Source organism: Pavona decussata, unplaced genomic scaffold, assembly GCF_977016875.1.
Source record: "Pavona decussata unplaced genomic scaffold, jaPavDecu1.1 SCAFFOLD_69, whole genome shotgun sequence".
In the NCBI taxonomy this organism is placed as follows: Eukaryota; Metazoa; Cnidaria; class Anthozoa; order Scleractinia; family Agariciidae; genus Pavona; species Pavona decussata.
In genome coordinates, this window is record NW_028145488.1 from 3,239,788 (window position 1) to 3,264,362 (window position 24,575).

General features: G+C 37.4%; 4 protein-coding genes across 4 annotated transcripts in view; 2 read left to right on the plus strand and 2 right to left on the minus strand.

Annotated features, from left to right (window-relative positions):
- Positions 1 to 1,129: 1,129 nt before the first annotated feature.
- LOC146477803 (somatostatin receptor type 2-like) lies at positions 1,130 to 2,472 on the minus strand. Its single transcript, XM_085113096.1, has 2 exons — positions 1,663 to 2,472; positions 1,130 to 1,174 (listed from the first exon to the last, which is right to left on the minus strand). The coding sequence occupies exons 1-2, from the start codon at positions 2,470 to 2,472 to the stop codon at positions 1,130 to 1,132; spliced, it is 855 nt and encodes a 284-aa protein (XP_084969222.1).
- A 7,124-nt stretch (positions 2,473 to 9,596) lies between these two features.
- On the plus strand, positions 9,597 to 14,255 carry LOC146477804 (uncharacterized). Its single transcript, XM_085113097.1, has 6 exons — positions 9,597 to 9,651; positions 10,433 to 10,528; positions 13,200 to 13,295; positions 13,607 to 13,702; positions 13,837 to 13,932; positions 14,236 to 14,255. Exons 1-6 carry the CDS (start codon positions 9,597 to 9,599, stop codon positions 14,253 to 14,255), a joined length of 459 nt encoding a protein of 152 aa, XP_084969223.1.
- Positions 14,256 to 14,761: 506 nt separating this feature from the next.
- On the minus strand, positions 14,762 to 15,819 carry LOC146477805 (uncharacterized). The gene is made up of 2 exons (XM_085113037.1): positions 15,302 to 15,819; positions 14,762 to 15,077 (listed from the first exon to the last, which is right to left on the minus strand). Exons 1-2 carry the CDS (start codon positions 15,562 to 15,564, stop codon positions 14,882 to 14,884), a joined length of 459 nt encoding a protein of 152 aa, XP_084969163.1. The 5' UTR covers positions 15,565 to 15,819; the 3' UTR covers positions 14,762 to 14,881.
- Positions 15,820 to 16,119: 300 nt separating this feature from the next.
- Positions 16,120 to 24,575, plus strand: part of LOC146477806 (uncharacterized) — a 59,324-nt gene continuing 50,868 nt past the window's right edge. Inside the window, exons 1-15 of the mRNA XM_085113098.1 lie at positions 16,120 to 16,210; positions 16,645 to 16,740; positions 17,050 to 17,145; positions 17,280 to 17,375; positions 18,335 to 18,391; positions 18,610 to 18,705; positions 19,246 to 19,341; positions 19,880 to 19,975; positions 20,310 to 20,405; positions 20,585 to 20,680; positions 21,199 to 21,294; positions 22,317 to 22,412; positions 22,727 to 22,822; positions 22,956 to 23,159; positions 23,484 to 23,594. Coding sequence (XP_084969224.1) covers positions 16,120 to 16,210; positions 16,645 to 16,740; positions 17,050 to 17,145; positions 17,280 to 17,375; positions 18,335 to 18,391; positions 18,610 to 18,705; positions 19,246 to 19,341; positions 19,880 to 19,975; positions 20,310 to 20,405; positions 20,585 to 20,680; positions 21,199 to 21,294; positions 22,317 to 22,412; positions 22,727 to 22,822; positions 22,956 to 23,159; positions 23,484 to 23,594 — 1,519 coding nt within the window. The remainder of the gene's footprint in view (positions 16,211 to 16,644; positions 16,741 to 17,049; positions 17,146 to 17,279; positions 17,376 to 18,334; positions 18,392 to 18,609; positions 18,706 to 19,245; positions 19,342 to 19,879; positions 19,976 to 20,309; positions 20,406 to 20,584; positions 20,681 to 21,198; positions 21,295 to 22,316; positions 22,413 to 22,726; positions 22,823 to 22,955; positions 23,160 to 23,483; positions 23,595 to 24,575) is intronic.

Genomic DNA, 24,575 nt, shown 5'->3' on the forward strand with positions numbered 1-24,575 from the left:
CTGCTTTTATAGGCTTTTCCCTCCTAATTTACAAGGGAAAAGCCCTAGAAACGAGCTTGTAGAAAACGGGGATTTTTAAAAACGCAAGTTTTTTTTTTCACCCGTGCTATTTCATTTGTTTTGCTGTGCACAAATGAAGATCTAAAACTCCGCGTCTCTGTTTATGCCCTCCTGGCCGACGTAAACGATTAATCACCGTTTTACAAAATAACTTTCGGCAGCGCCGAACGGGTTGGAGGTAGATCTGGGGACGAGGTTATTAAACAGACCCTGAAAACGAGGCTGCATGCACGTGTCCATCCTTCCCAGAAGCCCTCACGCATACATGACTCCCGTCATTTGAGCCTGTGGTTTTCTTACCGCTGACCAAAGCTGCGGTACATCATAAAGGGCGGATTGATCAATTTATTCATATTTGTTAATGGTGTAAAAAAAGACATTAAACGTCACAGTATGAAAGTTGAACATTTTCAAAATATCCGTCAAACTGAGGACTACAAGTTAATAACTGCCCCGCTTTGCAAACTGAGTCTCCAGTAAGTTACGACAGATATACAATACCCCGAGATATCTAAAGGATTTATTAATAATTGATAATTTGAAAATTATACAGCGCTATTTACTTGGAAAGATCAACATCGCTTTCCAACTCCCAACTGGCATAAAACAGTCTAAATACATTATTCAAAACTGACTCATTGGAAAACGCGACAGTTCCAGGGTTCTGATTGGTTTAGCGGCCATTGTATATGAGGCATTATACCACGCCCCACAAATATGGTAAGGGCACGCGTCTGGGAGAAAAGAAAATATCATTAAATCAGTAAGATTAAGCAAGTTTTCGTGGTTGTTTTTAGTAAAGCAATCGGATTCCACTCTTGTTTGTTGGATATGAGATGACAGATAGCCAACTCGGCGCTGTGCACCTCGCCTTATATCCAACGCACGCTCGTTGAACAGTTGTTAAATATCTTCATAGAAATATTACAGTTTTCATAAAATGAAATTGAAATAACAGTCGTGGAAAGATGGCAGGGGAAACAAGTTACAAACTGTACACAGTTAAAAGTATAACTGGATAGCTGTAGATGATTTAAGAAAAACCATACAAAGTTGTTAAACGCTAATGTTAACAAATGGTTATGTCTTTTAAAATGTCCCTGCTTAGTCTATCCTGCGAACAATTACAAATGCCAAGTATTTTACATGTTACAATACACAATGCAGGGTTTCTCCAAATGGGCGAAGATTGTTCTTGTTCTTGTTCTTCTTGTTCTTGTTCTTCTTCTTTTTTGGCCCCTACAAGAAACCATCCAAGTCCGTGCATGCCTATCGATGCCCCGAATTCCGAGGTGTGGCTCGAGAGCGGGATCGGCGACGGCTTCGGGATAGGGAACTGGATCGGGAACGAAGCCTGAGAATTATTCCAGAAAGGCTGAACGAATAACGCATTCTCCCGGAATGAAAACACAAATTTGTTACCCTCTGACGGAAGTCCCTACTGACTACGGAATAGATTAAGGGATTCGTTGACGAGTTAAGTATCACAAAAACCCCGATTGCATAAAACAGATGTTGATAATATGCTTGTTTGGTGACTGCCGGCCAAAACACCACGGTGAGACGAAGGATGTTCACGGGAAGCATTGTGATAGCAAATACCAGAACGAGCGGAGTTATAATTTTCATGGCTCTTTTGTTTTGCTTCAGGCGAGTGCATTTAATTTTGTTCATGGATGCAAATTCTGTGCCTTCTTTTTCGCCATCTTGGTTTTGTTTCATGTCTTTGACGAGTGCAGTGCTCCTGTTTATAAGACGAGATATTCGGAGATAAGTGAAGGATATGACGATTAGAGGTAAGACCCAGGAGACGAAAGTTAATGTTCCTCCGACGTAGAAAGCTAACGCCCAAGAGGGCCAATCTGGGCCACACCGTTTGCCTCCGTTCGGGTACTCGTGATATTCAACTACAAAGTACAGCGGAACACAGAAGATTAAAAATGATATCAACCAAACGCTAGCAGCAACAGTCGTAGGTTTTTGCAAAAACCTCTTAATTTTGTTTTGTCCAACTGGTGTTGCCATTGTTACTTTGCGATATCGCTCTACAGCGATGACAGCGATGAACCAAATAGATGCTCCATAGAATATCTCTGGAACGGGATACAAGTAGCGGCAAGTGAATTCTCCAAAAGGCCAGTTCAAAGGCGCTTTTTCCTTAAGAACCGAGAGTGGAAATATAACTGCTAGGATACCGAGGTCTGCAATGGCTAAATTTTGTACGTAGAAATCCCCCGCTCGTTTTTCCTTTTTCAATCTTCTTATGACAAGGATCACCAAAACGTTGCCGATGACTCCAAACAAAGCGATTAGTACTTGGAAGGTTAGTTTGCAGACCTCTGCAAAATGCATCTCCTCCTCTATTTTCTCGGTGGCGTTTGACGAGTTGTTGCTCGAAGAGAAGTTCGTCATTATAAAATATGCTCTCGTCGAATTGTCTTTAAATTCAATGGCTATTTCTCTTGACACTCCTTGATGAAAAAAACAAAACTACGACGTTTACCCCCCAAAGCTAGTCGCGCTAGTTTTGAAGGGTGAGCTTAACTTCAAATTAAAGAGTTCCGATGATCTTCAACGAAACTTGATTGTCCCAGTTCTCCACAAGGGTCTTGGATGGCGGCAAACTAAATTGGTTTCGTCAGGCGAATATCGATTCGATGCCGGTCTTCAGTGGTTTAGTTCAGCGCAGTGCAGCAGTCTTTTATGTCTTTTATCTGGTCTAGGCCTGAATCCAGCTGCGAAGAATTACCATAATAGCGATTAACCCGTATCCAGCTTGATAGACATGTATTAGTAAAACCTGCCTGTGAATAAACTGTAATGAAAAAAAGAAAAACATCTATCAAAAGCTGTCAAAGGCTGTCTAAATAACATGTAAATTTTGGGTAAGATAATGTTTGAGATGAGGGCATGGGGTAGAGAAAAACTTTAAATGTAATCTGGAGAAAACCCTTGTATATTTGGAACAGAAACTGGGAGTAAAATTGGAAAGACTTTTTGTATGCTACATTGAAGAGTCTCCCTCAGAATAACAGGTGCAGGATTCTGTTTCCGTATTTATGCATTAAAGGAAAAAAAAAAATACTTTTGAGGAAGTTTTCCCTTGTAAATTGGTGATTTGGCGGGTTCGCGGAATCAATTCTTGTGAAAATTTGAAAAAAATACAGTGTACTAATTGTTATTTATGAGTGGATTTCATTTTTTACGGTCGTAGTTAATACTCAGTGGCATACATTCGTCTGTTTGAAATCAATTGCCTGTCGTGCAAGTCTCTAATTGAAGACGTTTTAATTCATATGGTAATCAGTTTGGTTATGCGATGAAGGAAAGTTTTTTTTCCTAGAGAATATAACCTCGGGGAACAGTTTTTTGCAGAGCCTAAGTGAGTAAGCAAAAACAGCCAGATTAAAAACTGCCGAGCAGAACAAACTAAGTTGCGATGATCTGAAGAAATATCGCTGTGTCTCCACGATTCTGCATTCATGTTACGTTAAAGTTATATATATTTTCAAGTTGCTAATTCTCCATACTTCGCTATACAGTGGTTTCAACACGGAAACCTCTTTGATTTGAAGCCGTTTATATAAAAAATACTAGCGTTGTTTGGAGCTTTTTCATACCATGCAAAGCGCCAAGATCATGCGAAATTAATTTGTACGTGCGGTTTTAGTAGATAACAAAAAAAAGGAGAGAGCCTTAATTAGACAATAAATTATTAGCCCCCCGCTATCGCGGCAGGAAACAACTCGTTACCAGGCAATTAAAATGAAAGTTGTTTTAAACTGCAAACACAATCAATCCTGAAGCGACAAGACAATGTTTACATACGAATGTAACTGCTGGTTTAGTCCGGCCTCGTTTTCTACGCGACCGGATGATCGTGTTTGCGAAATAAGAAAAATTATGAACAGCTGCTGGCAGCCAAAATTGTGTACCTACCTGGACCGATATCACTTAAAAATGTTCGGCATGCGTAGCATTCTCCTTGCTGTCTGTAACTTTTCCACTTCAATAAACCGAAATAAGTTTGATCGTGTTACATGTAACGTCGGGAGTTCCACTGTATTTTCTAAAATAGCTCCAAAACTTAAAGTTTATACAGACGTAAAGAAGAAATTAAAGGAAGTTTGGGTGGCTTTTGTTATCATTTACGTCCTTGAAGCTGTTTCAAAAATGTTTAACATTTAGAAAATCAGTCGCTTCCTTGTTTAATGAAAGACTTTCCGCATTTATTAGAAATGTTTATAAGAAAACTGAGGTTTGGTAATGCATAAGCAAGTAAAAAACAATGATAAAATCGAACGACGCTTCGGAGTCGTCATGACGCCATTTTCAAGTTCAAAGAGTAATAATTAGTTTGACTGTTTAGTGCATGTTGCTAATTAGAATTAGAATTGACACCATCTCCAACATTTCATTCACTTAACAAACGATTTTATTATTACTTCTTGAGCACTGATGATTTATCCTAATCATTTTGAACTTGAAAATTAAATGGTGTCACGTTGACGACTCGGAAACGTCGTTCGATTTTACTCGCTTGTTAAAAATGTCAAAGATTTAATAAATCTTCCCCTTTTCTGTGTAAACAACGCTCTCTTTCAGATAAGCGACCAGTACAATGCACCTAACTTATCACTGCAGTTTTTGTGTGATCTTCACGAAGATGCAGAATGTGTACTCAACCTCGTTCCCAAGATCTTTCCACTACCTGGGAACGAGGTTGATGTGTCTTGGCTTATACCTTTGGCTTTGTGTTCTTCCGAATCACAGCTTATTTTTCAAAGCAAAGCATTCATGGATGCACCTGGTGGCAATCTTTCATATCGAAAATGAGTTTTATTTCAGTGCATTCGAATTCATATGGAAACACCTGCCATCTGTACTGCCAGTTATTAAAGAAGAGGCCCAAAGCCTTCCTGTTTTGCTCCCAGTAGAAGCTCGTTTCCAGAGCTGACCTCTCCTACATGGTCTATGAATTCAAGAAAATTGAACACCTGAAATAATTTCGCGCCCTAACAGTTTTTTACCCGCGCAAAATTCATTACCAGAAATTCGATTTTAATTAATGTTGAAATTACGTATTACGATATTAAGAAACATATTGAGCTAGTTTGCGTGACTAAAACCTACCATACATCGATGAAAAAGAAAAAGGATTTCACAAATACTCGGGTTTGCAAAGTCCTGGGGAAGTTTAAGAAGCGGATTCCTGTCCTTATTTAGTGAAAAATTGTCGTAGATAAAATAAAAGTGTTTTCGTGAGAAGTGAAACTGCCAGGTGTTAAGTAAGAAAACAAATTCAACCTGGCATTTTGCATCATAGCTATAAATATCTCGAAAAACAACCAACATATGTTTGCGGGAATTCTAGAAGAATAACTTTGAATATCAAGGAAAATAACTTCGGAAGTTTTTAAATACTTTAAAAATTCTCTAAAAATTGTTTAGTCTTTGTAACACTTTAAAAGAGAAACAAAACAAAACAAAAAAAAAAAAATAAAATGAAATAAAATCGGAGAGACACCGTGAAGTTCTTCTGCATATTGTTCTGGTTAATTTAATAGCATATGGAAATCACAAGTGGAATCGCAGATTATGCTAGTGCGGACATACACTTTCACAAAGTACATTTTTTATAGGAATCCAATCAAGTCACTCTTTCGTCGGCTCATAAGAAGACTACTTGAGCGAAGTCTTGCTCCAGTGCCGACAGTTAATTATGGACAATCTTTACGAGCCATGTTGACGTATTGTAATTTTTTGAACCCTTAAGCCTAATTTAAGGACGGTGCCTACTAATACCGAAGTATTTTTGTGCGGTTCATGACTATGCGGGAAAAGCAGATCTTAGCAAGGCCTATTGGAATCCAAAAAGAAAATTGGGGGTAACCACGCATTTTTCAGAGATAATTAAGCAACAATATCTCTAAAAAGTGCCAAAATATAAGGCAATGTATGGGATTTTTTCCTAAATTGAAGCTTAATTTTCTCTGAAAAATGCATGGCTACCCCCAATTTTCTTTTGAGATACCAACGACATTTGGTAAGTTCTGCTTTCTCCGTATAGTTTTAAACCGCGCAAAAATATTCCTGTATTAGTAGGCACCACCCATAGGAAACCCGAGTATCTCGCGATGCGCAGAACGTATGCGCAGAAACAATAGTAGGCACCGTCCTTAAACGAGGCTACTTGTTACGGCCCTTGTTATGCAATATTTTCATCATTTATTTTTGAGGCTTAAGTTACACTGATGATAGTCAGCTATTGCTGATCTAAAAAGAAACGAACGGAAGCATGACGGAGTGATTCCAAATAATAAAATGGTCCTTAAATCTGATAAATGTAAGGTTCCAGTATTGTTGAATAACCACAACACGAAGCTATCCTACTAGCCTGCGAACGCAGACGTATTTCCGGCTGTCGAGATTCTCTCCGCCGGAGAGATTTTTCGGCGGAGAGAATCTCGACAGCCGGAAATGCGTCTGCGTTCGCAGGCTAGTATCCTACTTGTTGAAGTAATTGTTGACGTCTCTCTGCACTTTTGAAAATACCTCACAGCAAGTAAATCGGAAAACAGCTCGATGTACTTCCTAAACTAAATTATTTTTAAAGCTCATCTCGAGACTTGCTGCCTACCGATTCAGATTGAGAAGAAAAATACAGGGGACAGTTTTTACTAAATCAGGGAGCCATTTGGAAAGGCCCTGGAACAAAGTAGTTCCAAGAAGCGCTCTTTCGCTTGTTCTTGAAAACTTTTTTCGCGCCGATTTTAACCGGATTTTTACTATGTCCCGCTCCGACTATCTTTCCTCCCTTTTCCGACAATGCTAGAGGTCTGGCCAGGTGCGTCAAGATCAGCGTGAGGGTAAATAAATTTATTTATCTATTTACAATTTTTAGGGAATTCGGGATTCACTAAGTGATGCGAAAGTTGCCACTGAATTACAATCATCTTATGTCAAAGCAATCATTAGAGGTAAGATGTCTTAAAACTCTAGACAAAAGAAAAAGAAAGAAGCAAGTGAACCGCAACAATTTACCGCCGCGATATCTACCATAGTTACAATTTGGATACAATCTTCAAAGTAACGATCATTAACAATGTTTTTCTCTTTCTTGAATGAACAATGTAGCAGTTATGCAGCTATATTTTCAGTTAAGGATTTTACCGTAAAGTTCCGATAGTAGCGACCCTCGTTACTTTTGGAATTAGCAGCCTTTGGGGCTCGTTACTTTCGGGGAACAAAAACCATGAAACAAAGCTAGCGCTAGCTCTTTTCTTCCGAACTGAAAAATAATATGATTCGCACAGAGCTCAAACAACAGACAGAATAAAGACCATTCTGACGCAAGAGTGCCAGACGACATTGGGGCTTGCACCTCTAGGGGCAACAAGCAAGATTCAACCACTTGATGTTGCATTCAATGCGGAGTTTAAGAAGAGTGTTGACAGACTCACTACGGAACACTAGTTCGCAAATCCAGAGCTATTTATGAGTGGAAGAGTAAGCGCTGGTGATCAACGTGTGCTTTTCACGAAATGAGTGGGCACGGCATGGCAAGAGATCTCGCGTCAGCTTAAAGACAGTTATCCGTTCATTTGTGAAATGTGGTATTGCACTGCCCATTTCTGGTAGCAGGGACAGTGAAATAAACATCGATAGTCTACCGGACTACCGCATGAATGAATCAGCCGATGAAGAGGAAATCGAACTAATTCTTCTCTGACTCAGACTCAGTGCTTTTAGTCCATGACACACCAATGCGTTTTATACTGCACTATGTAGAGTTTTTAATTTTAATTTTAAGAAAAGTTCCGGATGTTGTTAATACGAAATTAAAACAGTTTAGTTTTCACATTACACCATCAGCTGTGACCTGATGTCGAGGACGAATGATGGCTTAAAGCTTTCCCTTGTTGTGAAGTCCTTTATCGTAATCAATCAGTGTCAATGCACGGAAAAGATATTAGTATTGTACATTAAAAATTTCAGGACTATGGATTGGAAAACTATAAAGGTATTCGGTATGTGTATAACGTAATTTAAAAAACCTTAGTCTTGCTAGTTTTTGGGGGACTCGCTACTTTCGGGGGCTCGCTATTTTCGGGATTCATTAGAAGCCACAAAGTTTTGACGTTACTTTCGGGGCGAGGGGTCGTTGCTTTCGGAGGGTCGTTACTATCGGAACTTTACGGTATCGAGGATCCTGGCACTTGCGCGCGTTATACACTAAACTTTTCATTGCTACCAAAACCTTTGGGATTTGTTGCAGCTTTTGGTTAGAAAGCTGAGTGAATATAAAACTGCGTTGAGGTTTGTCTCAGTAAACAAACTCATCGTCAAGACACTGCAAAAATTCAGTAGCAAATTTAGCTCCTGTAATAGGATGGTTGATAGGGTAAAGAGGAAAAGAGACAATAGGACGACTTATTCGAATTCCTGAGCTTAAAGGTAACGAAATATGTGCGTTTGAAACTGAAGCACCCTGAACTTGAAAATGAGTCACCCTGAACTCGAAAACGAAGCAATCGGAAATCAAAACTCGGAAAACGAAACACCAACCCTGAATACGTAAAGATTACCAAAATAGGAATTAAAAATGGGGTATTTTAAGGATTTCAACTGAATAATATGTTTAAAATACTATGGAATGGTTACGTCATCTTTCCTAGTTATAGGACTTCCTGTGATATTCTACTGCGGTTTATTAGGTCAATTAGTTTATTCCGAGCACCGTGTGTTGGGGTTCGTCAAGTTGGTGTTCAGAACTGTGGACCAACACTCGTCAGTTTAATCATCACTCATTTTATAACTAGTGACTCACGGAACAAGTGGTTCTTTTAAAATATTGATTATCAAACCCCGTCCTACACTAAAGCATGTGACCATTTCAGCAGCAACTAAGGTATGCAAAATGTTTTCCTCTGACAAAAACGTTAAACATAGAAGCATTTAATTATGGATTATATTTATAATAACACAACATTAACGGACCAAATCAGGAAATGTACGCGCGTATTACACAGGGGCTGGACAAAGCTAGCGAATTTAACATTACTAAGTTAGTTTTGGTAACATAGATTTTGACTGAGTGTCATATTTTAACTGTTTTATGCATAAGGGGGGAAAATAGTAAGAAAAATCTCGGCAAGCGAATTGGGTGATAAATACTTTTGCCGTCCTGATTCCAAAGTTTACTCTCCTCTCTTATTTTACTGGTTTGAGGAAAGCCTCACAGACAATCTAACTAACTACTGCCCAGTTAAAAAGGCCAAGAAGTAGAAAATTCCAATCGAGTTATTCTTCAATCTTCCGGGTAAGTTGACAAAAATGTGTAAAATGCAGAGCACCTTCAACTTGGTAAGTAGGAATTGAAAAATAGGCCCTGAAACGTGAAAAGAAGCCCCGATGTTTGAAGCTAGTATGTTAATACCCTGACGAAGACAGCAAAGTCGAAACGTTGGCTTTTGTCCCGTCCCTGAACGCTTTATTTATCAACTCACTTCTACTACTTATTCTTCATCTTGAACATGACCGCCACTCCGCCTTTGCATTTATGGCTTCAAGCCATCATCATTCCAAAAGGTATTGGAAAACTTTCAGCGTCATATTAAGATGTTTTCAAAGAACAAAAACACGGGAACACTCGCTAAAATGGAAGCAGGCAATGAATTCAAAACTTTCTTTTTTTATTGTTTTCTGGAACATTTAGTCGGTTGGCCGATAGAAAACGAAAATGTGCTTCCGTAGACAGTAAGACAGGCATCTGTTGTCATTCTTTTTTATAACTAAGCACATAAAATAAGCTTGTTCTGCAGGCTAGTGCTTAGGTCGCAAACCAGGCCTTAAAGACAGAAACTGTGTCCTCATGAAATCTTAATTTGAAAGCTCAATTCATTGTTATATGTTCCAGAAAACATAAATAACAATAAAAATAGGAAAAAAGGTTAATGAAAGATAGTCTCAGTGCCATTTAGGTTTGCGCTTGAAACCGCTGTTAACTATCAAATATCTGTATGATATGTACAGAAGACGACGGCCTCACTTTTTGCGCTAAAGGGAAGTGGATGAAAATTATTCACGCACCGTGATAAACAATAAAGTCGACTGACACACTGTGCACAATGATAAGCTAAAACAGCGTTGCATCCTGTTTTTAGTCCGCTATAATGACATAAATTGTCATTATACTTTGAAACTGTTGTACGTTAATGTAATATTGCTAGCACAAAGGTTTGGGTGCATACACACTGAAAATGAAAAAGTTGACTTCATTGTTACAGTGTGTGTCCAGTCATAGTTCAGCATCTAAGTTACAGTTACACTTCATAAACTGAGTATACTAATTAAATATTTGATCTCGCAGCATCCATGGCAAGCAGTGAAAGCAAAGCCATACCTGAAAGTGACGTCACAGCAACTAGTGAGGAGACTTTGGATTTTGATGATGACACTTCGAAAGGTGAGGCGTCATGTTATTCTCTTAACAGAAGTCGTTGTTAAACTGTTCGATATAATCTTCACAGTCGAAAGAGAACTGAGTCAAGCATATGGGCGAAGATACAGCAAACTCCTCTTGTAGATCCGCCAGATTGGTTACAAACTCTTTTCGCTTTTCGGTGTTGTTTATTTGTTGTTGTTTTTATTTGCATGTTTGTTTGTCTGATTGTTTTTATAATGTTTAATCAGTTGTTTCTGTTGTTTTTATTTGAAGCATATATTCATTTAACTTTCACGCAAACATTAAGGCTTCTAGCCTTCGAACGCAGACGACTTTCCGGCTGTCTTTTCGCAGGCTATGAGGCTTCAGGCTCTCATTCAAAGAATGAGAAATCCGATTCCGGTTTCGATCAGCCGCCGCTATTTTGCTTCAAGCGCCCATCACTCCGTCCTGGCGAAGACAGATTTAGATTTCAAGACCATATTAGCAATTAAAGCCGAAACAAAACAAAGAAAAAAAAGGGGTGAATACTCGCGAAAAGGAGGCAAGAAATGAATTCGAAACCTTTTTTTGACATCCCCCCCCCCAAAAAAAAAAGTGAATTAGCCGATGGCAAAAGGCAGTCTTTATTTAAATGGCCAAACTCGTGCAGATATTATTGTGCGATACTATTATTGATACATTGAGTCAAACTGGAGTTAATTTCTGTGTGATAATTTAAGAAAAATTGGAACCTAATGTAATTATCGCATTCACTCTAGACACTTTGCTTTACGTTCTACTGTACAAGTGAAGGGTAAATAGACATCAAAATTTCATGGAAAACATTTTCACTGGATATAAGCGCAGCAAACAACATGTATTGTTTCATAAACTATGTATACATTAAAATTTCGTTTTCCATGTATAGCTGAAGTCACATTAGTTCTAACTGGCGCATCATATGACCAAAAATATAATGAAAAATCTGGCGAAAGCAAAATATTTGGACTTCGTATTTGCGTGGATGGAAATATGTTTCGGACAGTTTTTATAATAATAATAATAATAATAATAATAATAATAATAATAATAATAATAATAATAATAATTTTTTAATAAAAATAATTCTTTATTAAAATATTCCACACAAATTGCTATTTACAAGTTAAAAATATATCTATTAAAAACCTATTCACATTTCATTTCGATTAATAATAATAATAATAATAATAATAATAATAATAATAATAATAATAATAATAATTTTAATACTTATATCGCGCAAAATTTATTATATGTATATGATGTAATGAGCTTTACAATAAGTTAAAAATATCTAAAAGAAACCGCAGGAAATATGATAGTTAAATTACAAAATGGAACAAACTTATATTGAACAATAAATTAAAAAGCGATAAAAAAAACCTATATAGTACATAGTCTAAGAATGTTAACGCAATTAACAGTATGCTTGTTTAAAAAGATACGTTTTCAGTTGTTTCTTAATATTAACACTACTTACAGCTCTTAGGCTTTCCGGAAGAGAGTTCCATAAAAATGGGGCAGCTACCGAAAAAGCTCTGCCTCAGCGGTCTTGGCAGATCTAATTGCCGGGCGAGTTAATAAATTACTAAAATTTGATCTTAAATTATAATTAGAGTTGCCTTTAAATGATACAGATATAATATCACTAAGATATGCTGGCGCTAGGCAATGGAGAGCTTTAAAAGTCATCAAATTTACCTTAAAAATGATCCTAAATTTAACTGGCAACCAATGGAGATTAATTTTCACAGGTGTAATGTGCGAATAACGCGGTGTATTCGTCAGTAACCTGGCGGCAGCGTTTTGAACGCGTTGTAACCTATTAACGTGTACGGCAGGCAAACCATATAATATTGCGTTACAGTAGTCAATTCTGCTTGTAACAAAAACTTGCACTATTGACTTTGCAGCTTCAAAAGGCAGATATTTTCTTATACGCCTTATGTTAAATAGCGAAAAGAATGCTGATTGACAAGTTTTCACTGTGTTTTGTTAAAATGGCTGCGAAACTGGAGATTAGAATCGAACCAGACACCCAAATTCCTAGCTTCACTGACTGATTTTACTTGCGTGTCATCAACCATAAGGCTGTCAGTTCTAACTTTGCTAAGTTGCTGGCGAGTTCCACTGAGCATGCATTGAGACTTATCTTTATTCAGCTTAAATTTATCAACAATCAGCCACGCCCTTACGGCCCTGATACATCTTTCCATAGCACCTCTTGCTTCCGTCTCACCCATTGAACTGTCTGGCTTGAGCGACAAATAAAGCAGAAAGCTCAGTGTCGTCAGTGTACGCATGCGCATTAGGGAAATGGTTCTTGACAACCTGGAACAGCTTGCTCGCATAAGCAGAGAACAGAAGTGGTCCGAGGCATGGCCGTTGACCCCTTTCTTCACGCGTCGTGCAGCGTGATAAGCTGAAACAACGTTGTAGCCTGTTTATATCCTGCCAAGAAATTATACTTCGAAACTGTTGCCCGTTAAAGCAAATTCATAACTGCTGGCAGAAACGATTGGCTGTATACAAACTAAAAATTTTAAATTTTCGGTTTAAGAAAAGTTGACTTTACTGTTACATTGTGTGTGTTCAGTCATAGTTCAGCATCTTCGTTATAGTTACATTTTATAAATTTATTATACTGATGAAAAATTTGATTTCCCAGCATCAATGGCAGGCAGTGAAAGCAAAGCCATACCTGAAAGTGACGTCACATCTGCTGGTGAGGAGACTGTGGATTTTGATGATGACACTTCGAAAAGTGAGGATTCATGCTATTATCGTTGCAAAAGTCGTTTTAAGACTGGAACACCGTTCTGCTCTACGTTAAGAAGCTTTAATAGACACACGACTTTAACGTAGCATCCAGATAGATTTGATGGAGTACAGTTTTTCAATTTCATTTAACTTACGTTTTTATAATTGAGTATTCGATTGCATATCGCAGCACTTTCCTATGCATTTAAATAAAGCGCACTTGATCATCCCACATGGAAAGTTGCGCTATATAAATTTTACAGTTACACTTATAAGCTGAGTATACTGATTAAATTTAAATATTTGATCTTCCAGCATCCATGACAAGCACTGAAAACAAAGCCAAAAATGAAAATATTGTCAAACCAGCTGGTGAGGAGACCTGGAGGTGTGATGATGACACTTTGAAAGGTGAGGATTCATGCTTTAGTCTTACCAGAAGTCGTTTTTAGACTGGAAAACTGTTCCATGTTAATCTTCATAGTTAAAAAAGAACTGGGTTTTAATCTTAAAGTACTGACTAATTATTCGATTGCATTTCTCAGCATCCACAGCAAACAGTGAAAACAAAGCCATACTTGGAAGTGATGTCACGCCAACTTATAAGGAGACTTTGGATTTTGATGATAACACTTTGAAAGGTAAGAATTCATGTTATTCTCTTACCAGAATTCGTTTTTAGTCTGGAAAACTGTTCTATGTTATTCTTCACAGTTGAAAGAGAACTGAGTTTTAATCTTAGAGTGCTGATTAAATATTCGATTTTCTTTCCCAGCATACACAGCAAACAGTAAAAACAAAGCCAAACTTGGAAGTGATGTCACGCCAACTGATAAGGAGATTTTGAATTTTGATGATAACACTTTGAAAGGTGAGGATTCATGTTATCCTCTTACCAGAATTGGTTCTTTGGACTGAAAACTGTTCAATGTTAATCTTCACAGTTGTAAGAGAACTGAGTTAAGTGCATGGATGAAGAAATAGCAAAGCCTCTTAACTGTAAACCTTACCCTCTCCTCCCTTAAGTGTAGAGCCGCCGGATTAGCTAAAAACTTTCTCTGGATTTTTGTTTTGTTTGTTTCTTGTTGTTGCTGTTAGCTCGTGTGTTTGTTTTTTAAAGTGCCTATGAACCGAAAATTGATTTCATTTAGTTTTAAAGTTTACCTTTAAAAATACAGGTTTCCAAAGTTTGAGAACTGTAGACTGAAAAATGACGATTTTACAAGCCTTTAAAGTCGTGCTATTTTACTCTCAAAAATGGTATTTGAATCGCGCGGCCAAAATACCACGTGATATCAACCTCTGACGTCACTTTGTTGCCAAATTCGTTCCCACAATATGGAGGAAAAGAGGGAGCGAGGGCGGTATTGCGTTGCTGGTCCGCCAAACCAGCAAAGCTGCCAAAACAGATCGTTTACCCGGGGTATACGAATGTACCAAATGCAATTACCCGCTGATCCGGCTGTGAGGGCCAAATGGGTCCAGTTTGTCCGTAGACATAAGCATGATTTCAAGAATCCGACGTCAAAATACACTTCACTCTGTCCGGCTCATTTCGAGGATTTGTGTTATGAACGCAGTTTATCCGTTCTAAGCAGCATGGAGGCCGCGGGGATGAAAGTAAAGTATTGCCTGAAAAAGCACGCAATCCCAACGAGGGATACTACTACTCCACCAGGTCAAGAAGAACTTAGCGAGCGAAGTAAGCGCATTGGCAATTTCCCTGCAGCAACGGTACTCTAGCAAACCTACTAAGTTCTCGACTTTGCATTCTGTACATTGGCACCTGAAAATATGAAGTCAACGTTAAAACAGAAATGAGCTTACAGCAAAAACGTCAGGCCATTTAAAATGAAAAGAAGATCTCATATTTTGATAGGTCTTTCGACGATCGAAAGATCAGACAGCTAGATTCAGGATGTAAGATCAACGAGTTGCAAGCTCAAAGGAAATCCGTTCGGACATTGCTGCGCACAGGTTAAGAATATAAACTGAAATACCTATACTGACCAACTGTTTACAGGAACTCTTTTCTCATATCGCGCTTCCAGCACTGTTGGTGTAAGGCCATCTTCGTCTAATTCTTCGTCGACTTCGATTTCCATTCCCGTGTTCTCGTCGCCAGCGTCAACTTGGGCCAGAGGTTCGTCTGGATATGGCGTAATTTCGCTATAAATTACATCGTAATCTTCATCGTTTCCCTCTTCGACATCTTCGTCCTCGGGGTTACCGGACATATCTGAAAATTCGCTCATTTCTGAATCGCTAGACATGTTTCCTTCCAAGCTCGCTCACTTCCCAACAAGGCACTTTGACAACGCAAACAAACCTGTGGCAACAAAGTGACGTCACGGTTTGGTGAATTTGGAAAAAACTCGACCCATTCCCCTGACCATTTTTTAGGGTAAAATAGCACGACTTTGAAGGCTTGTAAAATCGTCATTTTTAAGCCTAGAGTTCTCAAACTTTGGAAACCTGCATTTTTTAAGGTAACCTTTAAAACTAAATAAAAACAATTTTCGGTTAATAGGCACTTTAATGGTTTGTTTGTTGGGTTTTCTTTGTTCCTTTATTTACTGATTTATTATAGGATGAAAGGTGTGTACTCATAGTTAGTGATAATTCGTGATTCTACTTGGATATTGCTGTGTAACATGCAATGCTCTTGGTAATGACAACGTTGGAGTGGACACTGCAGTGACATTTAACAGTTCTTCTCAATACAGGAATGTTTGTCTTTGTCCAGTATCTAACTTACAGTTGACAATAAGTCCATGTATCGCTTATTATTTAAGCTAAACTTAAAAGTATTCGTTTTCCCAGCATCCATGGCAAGCAGCGAAGTCAAAGCCAAACCTGGAAGTGACGTCACACCAGTTGGTGAGGATACTTTGGATTTTGATGATGACACTTTGAAAGGTGAGGATTCATGTTATTATCTTATCAGACGTCGTTGGAATGGAAAACTGTTTAATGTTAATCTTCACAGTTGAAAGAGAAGTGAGTTCAGTCCATGGATACAGAAAACGCCCCTTTAGATCCGCCAGAACTAGTTACAAACTCTTTCCGGTTTTTGTTGTTATTTGTTTTTTTGATTGATCTTGTAATGTTTTATCATTTTCTGTTTTCTTTTTATTTATTTCTAACACTTGTTCATTTAACGTACACGCAAAGATTGAGGCTTCAAGCTCTCAGTCAATGGGTAAAACAAATCCATTCCCGGGTTTTGATCAGCCGCCGCCGCCGCTTTTATAGACACACGACTTTAACGTAGCATATATTTGATGGAGTACAGTTTTTCAATTTCAATTATCTTACGTTTTTATAATTAAGTATTCGATTACACATTGCAGCATCTCTAGCAAGCAGTGAAAGCGAAGCTATACCTGAAAGTGACATCACACCAGCTGGTGAGGAGACCTTGGATTTTGATGATGACACTTCGAAAGGTGAAGATTCATGCTATTATCGTAACAGAAGTTGTTTTAAGACTGGAAAACCGTTCTTCTTTACCTTAAGAAGCTTTTATAGACACACGACTTAAACGTAGCATATATTTGATGGAGTGCAGTTTTTCAATTTCATTTGTCTTAAGTTTTATAATTATTGTTGTCTGCGAATTTATATATATTTTGTATTTCCCTTTGCATATGAAAAGCGCACTTGATTATCTTATATGGAAAGTTGCGCCATATAAATTTTACACTTACACTTATAAGCTGAGTATACTGAATAAATTTAAATATTTGATCTTCCAGCATCCATGACAAGCACTGAAAATAAAGCCAAAACTGAAAATGTTGTCAAACCAGCTGGTGGGAAGACTTGGAAGTGTGATGATGACACTTTGAAAGGTGAGGATTCCTGTTTTTCCCTTACCAGAAGTCGTTTTTAGTCTGGAAAACTGTTCTATGTTTATCTGCACAGTTTAAAGGGAACTGAGTTTTAATGTTAAAGTACTGATTAAGTATTCGATTGCATTTTCCAGCATCCATAGCAAACAGTGAAAACAAAGCCAAACCCGAAAGTGACGTCACGCAAACTTATAAGGAGACTTTGAATTTTGATGATGACACTTCGAAAGGTGAGGATTCACGTTATCCTCTTACCTGAATTCGTTGTTAGACTAGAAAACTGTTCAATTTTAATCTCCACTGTTGTAAGAGAACTGAGTAAGTGCATGGATGAAGAAATAGCAAACGCCTCTTAACTGTAAACCCTACCCTCTCCTCCCTTAAGTGTAGACCTGCCAGATTGGATAAAACATTTCTCTGGATTTTTGTTTTGTTTGTTTTTTTAGTTTTGCTGTCTACTTGTGTGTTTGTTTTTTAATGGTTTGTTTGTTGGTTTTTCTTTCTTTATTTATTTACTTATTTATTATGGGATGAAAAGTGTGTACTCATAGTTAGTGATAATTCGTAATTCTACTAGGATATTGCTGTATAACATGCAATCTGTTTGTAATGGCAAGGTTTGTGTGGACACTGCAGTGAAATTTGACAGTTCTTCTCAATACTGGAATGTTTGTCTTTGTCCAGTATCGAACTTACACTTGACAATAAGTCCATGTATCGCTGATTATTTAAGTGACCTAAGAGTATTCGTTTTCCCAGCATCCATGGCAAGCAGCGAAGTCAAAGCAAAACCTGGAAGTGACGTCACACCAGTTGGTGAGAATACTTTGCATTTTAATGATGACACTTTGAAAGGTGAGGATTCATGTTATTATCTTATCAGAAGTCGTTGGAATGGAAAACTGTTTAATGGTAATCTTCACTGTTGAAAGAGAAGTGAGTTCAGTCCAGAAATAACTACAAACTCTTTCCGGTTTTTGTTGTCGTTTGTTTTTTTTTTATTGATCTTGTAATGTTTCATCATTTTCTGTTTTCTTTTTATTTATTTCTAATCCTTTTTCATTTAACGTCCACGGAAACATTAAGGCTTCAAGCTCTCAGTCAATGGGTAAAACAAATCCAGTCCCGGGTTTTGATCAGCCGCCGCCGCCGCTTGAGTACTAATTAATTATTTGATTGCATATCGCAGCATGTCTAGCAAGCAGTGAAAGCGAGGCCATACCTAAAAGTGACGTCATACCAGCTGGTGAGGAGACTTTGGATTTTGATGATGACACTTTGAAAGGTGAGGATTCATGCTGTTATCGTAGCAGAAGTCGTTTTAAGACTGGAAAAGCGTTCTGCTTTACGTTAAGAAGCTTTTATGGACACACGACTTTAACGAAGCATATATTTGATGGAGTACAGTTTTTCAATTTCATTTATCTTACGTTTTATAATTAAGTATTCGATTGCATATCACAGCATCTCTAGCAAACAGTGAAAGCGAAGTTATACCTGAAAGTGACGTCACACCGGCTGGTGAGGAGACCTTGGATTTTGATGATGACACTTCGAAAGGTGAGGATTCATGCTATTATCGTAGCAGAAGTTATTTTAAGACTGAAAAACCATTCTGCTTTACGTTAAGAAGTTTTTATAGACACAAGACTTTAATGTAGCATATATTTGATGGAGTACAGTTTTTTCAATTTCATTTATCTTAAGTTTTTATAACTATTGTTGTCTGTGATTTTATATATATTTTCTATTTCCCTTTGCATATGAAAAGCACACTTGATCATCCTAAATGGAAAGTTTCGCTCTATCAAGTTTACAGTTACACTTATAAGCTAATTATACTGATTAAATTTAAATATTAAATCTTCCAGCATCCATGACAAGTACTGAAAACAAAGCCAAAACTGAAAATGTTTTCAAACCAGCTGGTGAGAAGACTTGGAAGTGTGATGATGACACTTTAAAAGGTGAGGATTTATGTTTTTCTCTTACCAAAAGTCTTTTTTAGACTGGAAAACGTTTCTCTGTTAATCTTCACAGTTGAAAGAGAACTGGGTTTTAATCTTAGAGTCTGATTAAGTATTCGATTGCATTTCCCAGCATCCATAGCAAACAGTGAAAACAAAGCCAAACCTGAAAGTGACGTCACGCCGACTTATAAGGAGACTTTGAATTTTGATGATGACACTTCGAAAGGTGAGGATTCATGTTATCCTCTTACCAGAATTGGTTTTTTAGACTGAAAACTGTTGAATGTTAATCTTCACAGTTTTAAAAGAACTGAGTTAGGTGCATGAATGATGAGGTAGCAAACACCTCTGAACTGTAAACCCTACCCTTTCCTCTCATATGTGTAGAGCCGTCAGATTAAATAATAACTTTCTCTGGATTTTTGTTTTGTTTGTTTGTTGTTGTTGTTGTTGCTGTTAGCTTGTGTGTTTGTTTTTCAATGGTTTGTTTGTTGGTTTTTCTTTATTTTTTTTATTTACTGATTTATTATGGGATGTAAAGTGTGTACTCATATTTAGTGTTAACTCGAAATTCTACTTGGATATTGCTGTATAGCCGTGCAATGCTGTTTGTAATGACAAGGTTTGAGTGAACAATGCAGGGAAATTTAACAGTTCTTCTCAATACTGGAATGTTGTCTTATCCAGTATCGAACTTACAGTTGACAATAAGTCCATGTTTCGCTGATTATTTAAGCTAAACCTAAAAGTATTCGTTTTCCCAGCATCCATGGCAAGCAGCGAAGTCAAAGCAAAACCTGGAAGTGACATCACACCAGTTGGTGAGGATACTTTGGATTTTGATGATGACACTTTGAAAGGTGAGTATTCATGTTATTATCTTATCAGAAGTCGTTGGAATGGAAAACTGTTTAATGATAATCTTCACAGTTGAAAGAGAAGTGAGTTCAGTCCAGAAATAACTACAAACTCTTTCCGGTTTTTGTTGTTGTTGTTGTTTTTTTTATTGATCTTGTAATGTTTTGTCATTTTCTGTTTTCTTTTTATTTATTTCTAACACTTGTTCATTTAACGTCCACGCAAACATTAAGGCTTCAAGCTCTCAGTCAATGGGTAAAACAAAACCAGTCTCGGGTTTTGATCAGCCGCCGCCGCCGCTTGAGTACTAATTAATTATTTGATTGCATATCACAGCATGTCTAGCAAGCAGTGAAAGCGAGGCCATACCTAAAAGTGACGTCATACCAGCTGGTGAGGAGACTTTGGATTTTGATGATGACGCTTCGAAAGGTGAGGATTCATGCTATTATCGTAGCAGAAGTCGTTTTAAGACTGGAAAAGCGTTCTGCTTTACGTTAAGAAGCTTTTATAGACACACGACTTGAAAGTAGCATATATTTGATGGAGTACAGTTTTTCAATTTCATTTATCTTACGTTTTATAATTAAGTATTCGATTGCATATCGCAGCATCTCTAGCAAGCAGTGAAAGCGAAGTTATACCTGAAAGTGACGTCACACCGGCTGGTGAGGAAACCTTGGATTTTGATGATGACACTTCGAAAGGTGAGGATTCATGGTATTATCGTAGCAGAAGTTATTTTAAGACTGAATAACCGTTTTGTTTACGTTAAGAAGCTTTTATAGACAAAAGACTTTAATGTAGCATATATTTGATGGAGTACAGTCTTTCAATTTCATTTATCTTAAGTTTTTATAATTATTGTTGTCTGTGATTTTATATATATTTTCTATTTCCCTTTGCATATGAAAAGCGCACTTGATCATCCTAAATGGAAAGTTGGGCTATATAAATTTTAAAGTTACACTTGGAAGCTGAGTATACTGATTTAATTTAAATATTTGATCTTCCAGCATCCATGACAAGCACTGAAATTAAAGCCAAAACTAAAAATGTTGTTAAACCAGCTGGTGAGGAGACTTGGAAGTATGATGATGACACTTTGAAAGGTGAGGATTCATGTTTGTGTGTTACCAGAAGTCGTTTTTAGACTGGAAAACTGTTCTAGAGAACTGAGTTTTAATCTTAAAGTACTGACTAATTATTCGATTGGATTTCCCAGCAACCAAAGCAAACAGTAAAAACAAAGCCAAACCTGAAAGTGACGTCACGCCAACTGATATGGAGACTTTGAATATTGATGATAACACTTTGAAAGGTGAGGATTCATGTTATTCTCTTACCAAAATTGGTTTTTTAGACTGAAAACTGTTCAATGTTTATCTTCACAGTTGTAAGAGAACTGAGTTCAGTGCATAGATGAAGAAATAGCAAACGCCTCTTAACTGTAAACCCTACCCTCTCCTCCCCAAAGTGTAGAGCCGCCTGATTGGCAAGAAACTTTCTGTGGATTTTTGTTTTGTTTGTTTGTTTGTTGTTGTTGCTGTTGCTCGTGTGTTTGTTTTTTAATGGTTGGTTTGTTGGTTTTTCTTTATTTCTTTATTTACTTATTTATTATGGGATGAAAAGCGTGTACTCATAGTTACTGATAATTCGTAATTCTACTAGGATATTGCTGTATAACATGCAATGCTGTTCGTGATGACAAAGTTTGAGTGGACACTGTAGTGATATTTAACTGTTCTTCTCAATACGGGAATATTTCTTTGTTCAGTATTTAACTTACAGTTTACAATAAGTCCATGTATCGCTGATTATTTAAGCTTAACCTAAAAGTATTTGTTTTTGCAGCATCCATGGCAAGCAGCGAAGTCAAAGCCAAACCTGGAAGTGACGTCACACCAGTTGGTGAGGATACTTTGGATTTTGATGATAACACTTTGAAAGGTGAGTATCCATGTAATTATCTTATCAGAAGTCATTGGACTGGAAAACTGTTCAGTGTTAATCTTCACAGTTGAAAGAGAAGTGAGTTCAGTCCATGGATACAGCAAACTCCTCCGTAGATCCGCCAGAACTAGTTACAAACTCTTTCCGGTTTTCGGTGTTGATTGTTTTTCCCTGTTTTTTATTTGCATAATTGTTTGTGTGATATCTCTTGTAATGTTTTATCATTTTCTGTTTTCCTTTTATTTATTTCGAATACTTGTTCATCTAACGTCCACGCAAACATTGAGGCTTCAAGCTCTCAGTCAATGGGTAAAACAAATCCAGTCCCGGGTTTTGATAAGCCGCCGCCGCCTATTGACTACTAATTAAGTGTTTGATTGCCTATCGCAGCATCTCTAGCAAGCAGTGAAAGCGAAGCCATACCTGAAAGTGACGTCACACCAGCTGGTGAGGAGACTTTGGATTTTGATGATGACAGTTCGAAAGGTAAGGATTCCGCATGCTATTATCGTAGGAGAAGTTATTTAAGACTGGAAAACCGTTCTTTTTACATTAAGAAGCTTTTATAGACACACGACTTTAACGTAGCATATACTTGGTGGAGTACAGTTTTTAATTTCAGTTATCTTAATTAAGTTTTTATAATTATTGTTGTCTGCGATTTTATATATATTTTCTATTTCCCTTTGCATATAAAAAGTGCACTTGATCATTTTATATGGAAAGTTGCGCTATATAAATTTTACAGTTACACTTATAAGCTGAGTATACTGATTAAATTGAAATATTTGATCTTCCAGAATCCATGACAAGCACTGAAAACGAAGCCAAAACTGAAAATGTTGTCAAACCAGTTGGCGAGGAGACTTGGAAGTGTGATGATGACACTTTGGAAGGTGAGGATTCATGTTTTTCTCTTACCAGAAGTCATTTTTAGACTGGAAAATGTTGTATGGCAATCTTCACAGTTGACAGAGAACTGAGTTTTAATCTTAGAGTGCTGATTAAGTATTCGATTGCCTTTCCCAGCATCCATAGCAAACAGTAAAAACAAAGACGTCACGCCAACTGATAAGGAGACTTTGAATTTTGATGATGACACTTCGAAAGGTGAGGATTCTTGTTATCCTCCTCCAGCATCCATGACAAGCACTGAAAACAAAGCCAAAACTGAAAATGTTGTCAAACCAGCTTATGAGAAGACTTGGAAGTGTGATGATGACACTTTGAAAGGTGAGGATTCATGTTTTTTTCCATCATTCACTGTTTACGTGTGTTTATTTTTTAATGGTTTGTTTGTCTGTTTTTCTTTATTTCTTTTTTGACTGATTTATTATGGGATGAAAAGTGTGTACTCATAGTTAGTGATAATTCGTAATTCTACTTGGATATCGCTGTATAACATGCAATGCTGTTCGTAATGACAAGGTTTGAGTGGACACTGCAGTGACATTTAACAGTTCTTCTTAATATTGGAATGTTTGTCTTTGTCCAGTATCTAACTTACAGTTGACAATAAGTCCATGTATCGCTGATTATTTAAGCTTAACCTAAAAGTATTCGTTTTCTTAGCATCCATGGCAGGCAGCGAAGTCAAAGCCAAACCTGGAAGTGACGTCACACCAGTTGGTGAGGATACTTTGGATTTTGATGATGACACTTTGAGAGGTAGAGTCACGTCACTCACTTGCCCGGTTATCACTAACATTAAATGTTGCAAAAACGTTGAGTCAACGGATGATAGCTAATGGAAAATGGTGTAGTAAAGGCCTTCTTTTCCTTTCTTATCAACACCCTCCCTGTCCTCTTTAATCCTATAGTGTGGTTATTTTCAACACCACCCTCCCCATAATATAGGCCTTTTACCTCCCCATTATTAAAAAAAAAAGTGCTTTGTTTATAGTGGAAATGCGCTTAGCTACCCAAAGCTAGATTACAGGCATTCCACTCAGAAAAAACGGGAAACAAATAATAATCAAATCGAACATAACATGCTAAACATCCCAGCTGGCAGGAGACAAACCAGCTGGCTATTTACAAGCGTGGCCGAGGCGGGACTTGAAAACCGGACTTCCGGATTTACATTAGGTTATACAATTATACAATTACATTAGATTATATAATTTGGGGCTCAAATAAACGTTGACCGTTGTTCAGGTTACTGCAGGGTCACTGTCACGGAAATTTCTCTTGTTTTGGTCGAAACTGCTTAAATATTTGACAAGGTACCTTTTCTCTAACATCAAATTACTCTTAGAGCACCGAGAATAAAATATTAAAATTTAAAATATGTATGCTGAAAAATAGTATAGGGAATGTATACACACAATTTGCCATGACCTTACAGACAAATCACTCAACTTAATAACGAACAAAAAAGCACTGAACAAAATACACCAACGAGCAAGCGACAACAAAACACAACAGCTTAAAACAACATGACAAAACCACACACAGCGTGACAAACACAGTACTCCCAAGCCGGTGCCAAAGATCTTTTCATCATAGTTAATAGCACAATTTTGATATATCGAAATTGGGCTATTGAGGGACTGGTTATGAAACCTTGCCATGTTAACAATGGTGTTGCAATTTATGTTGGAAGGGCCGCGACCGTTCACAATCCTTTCTTTTAACTTTCATACTACA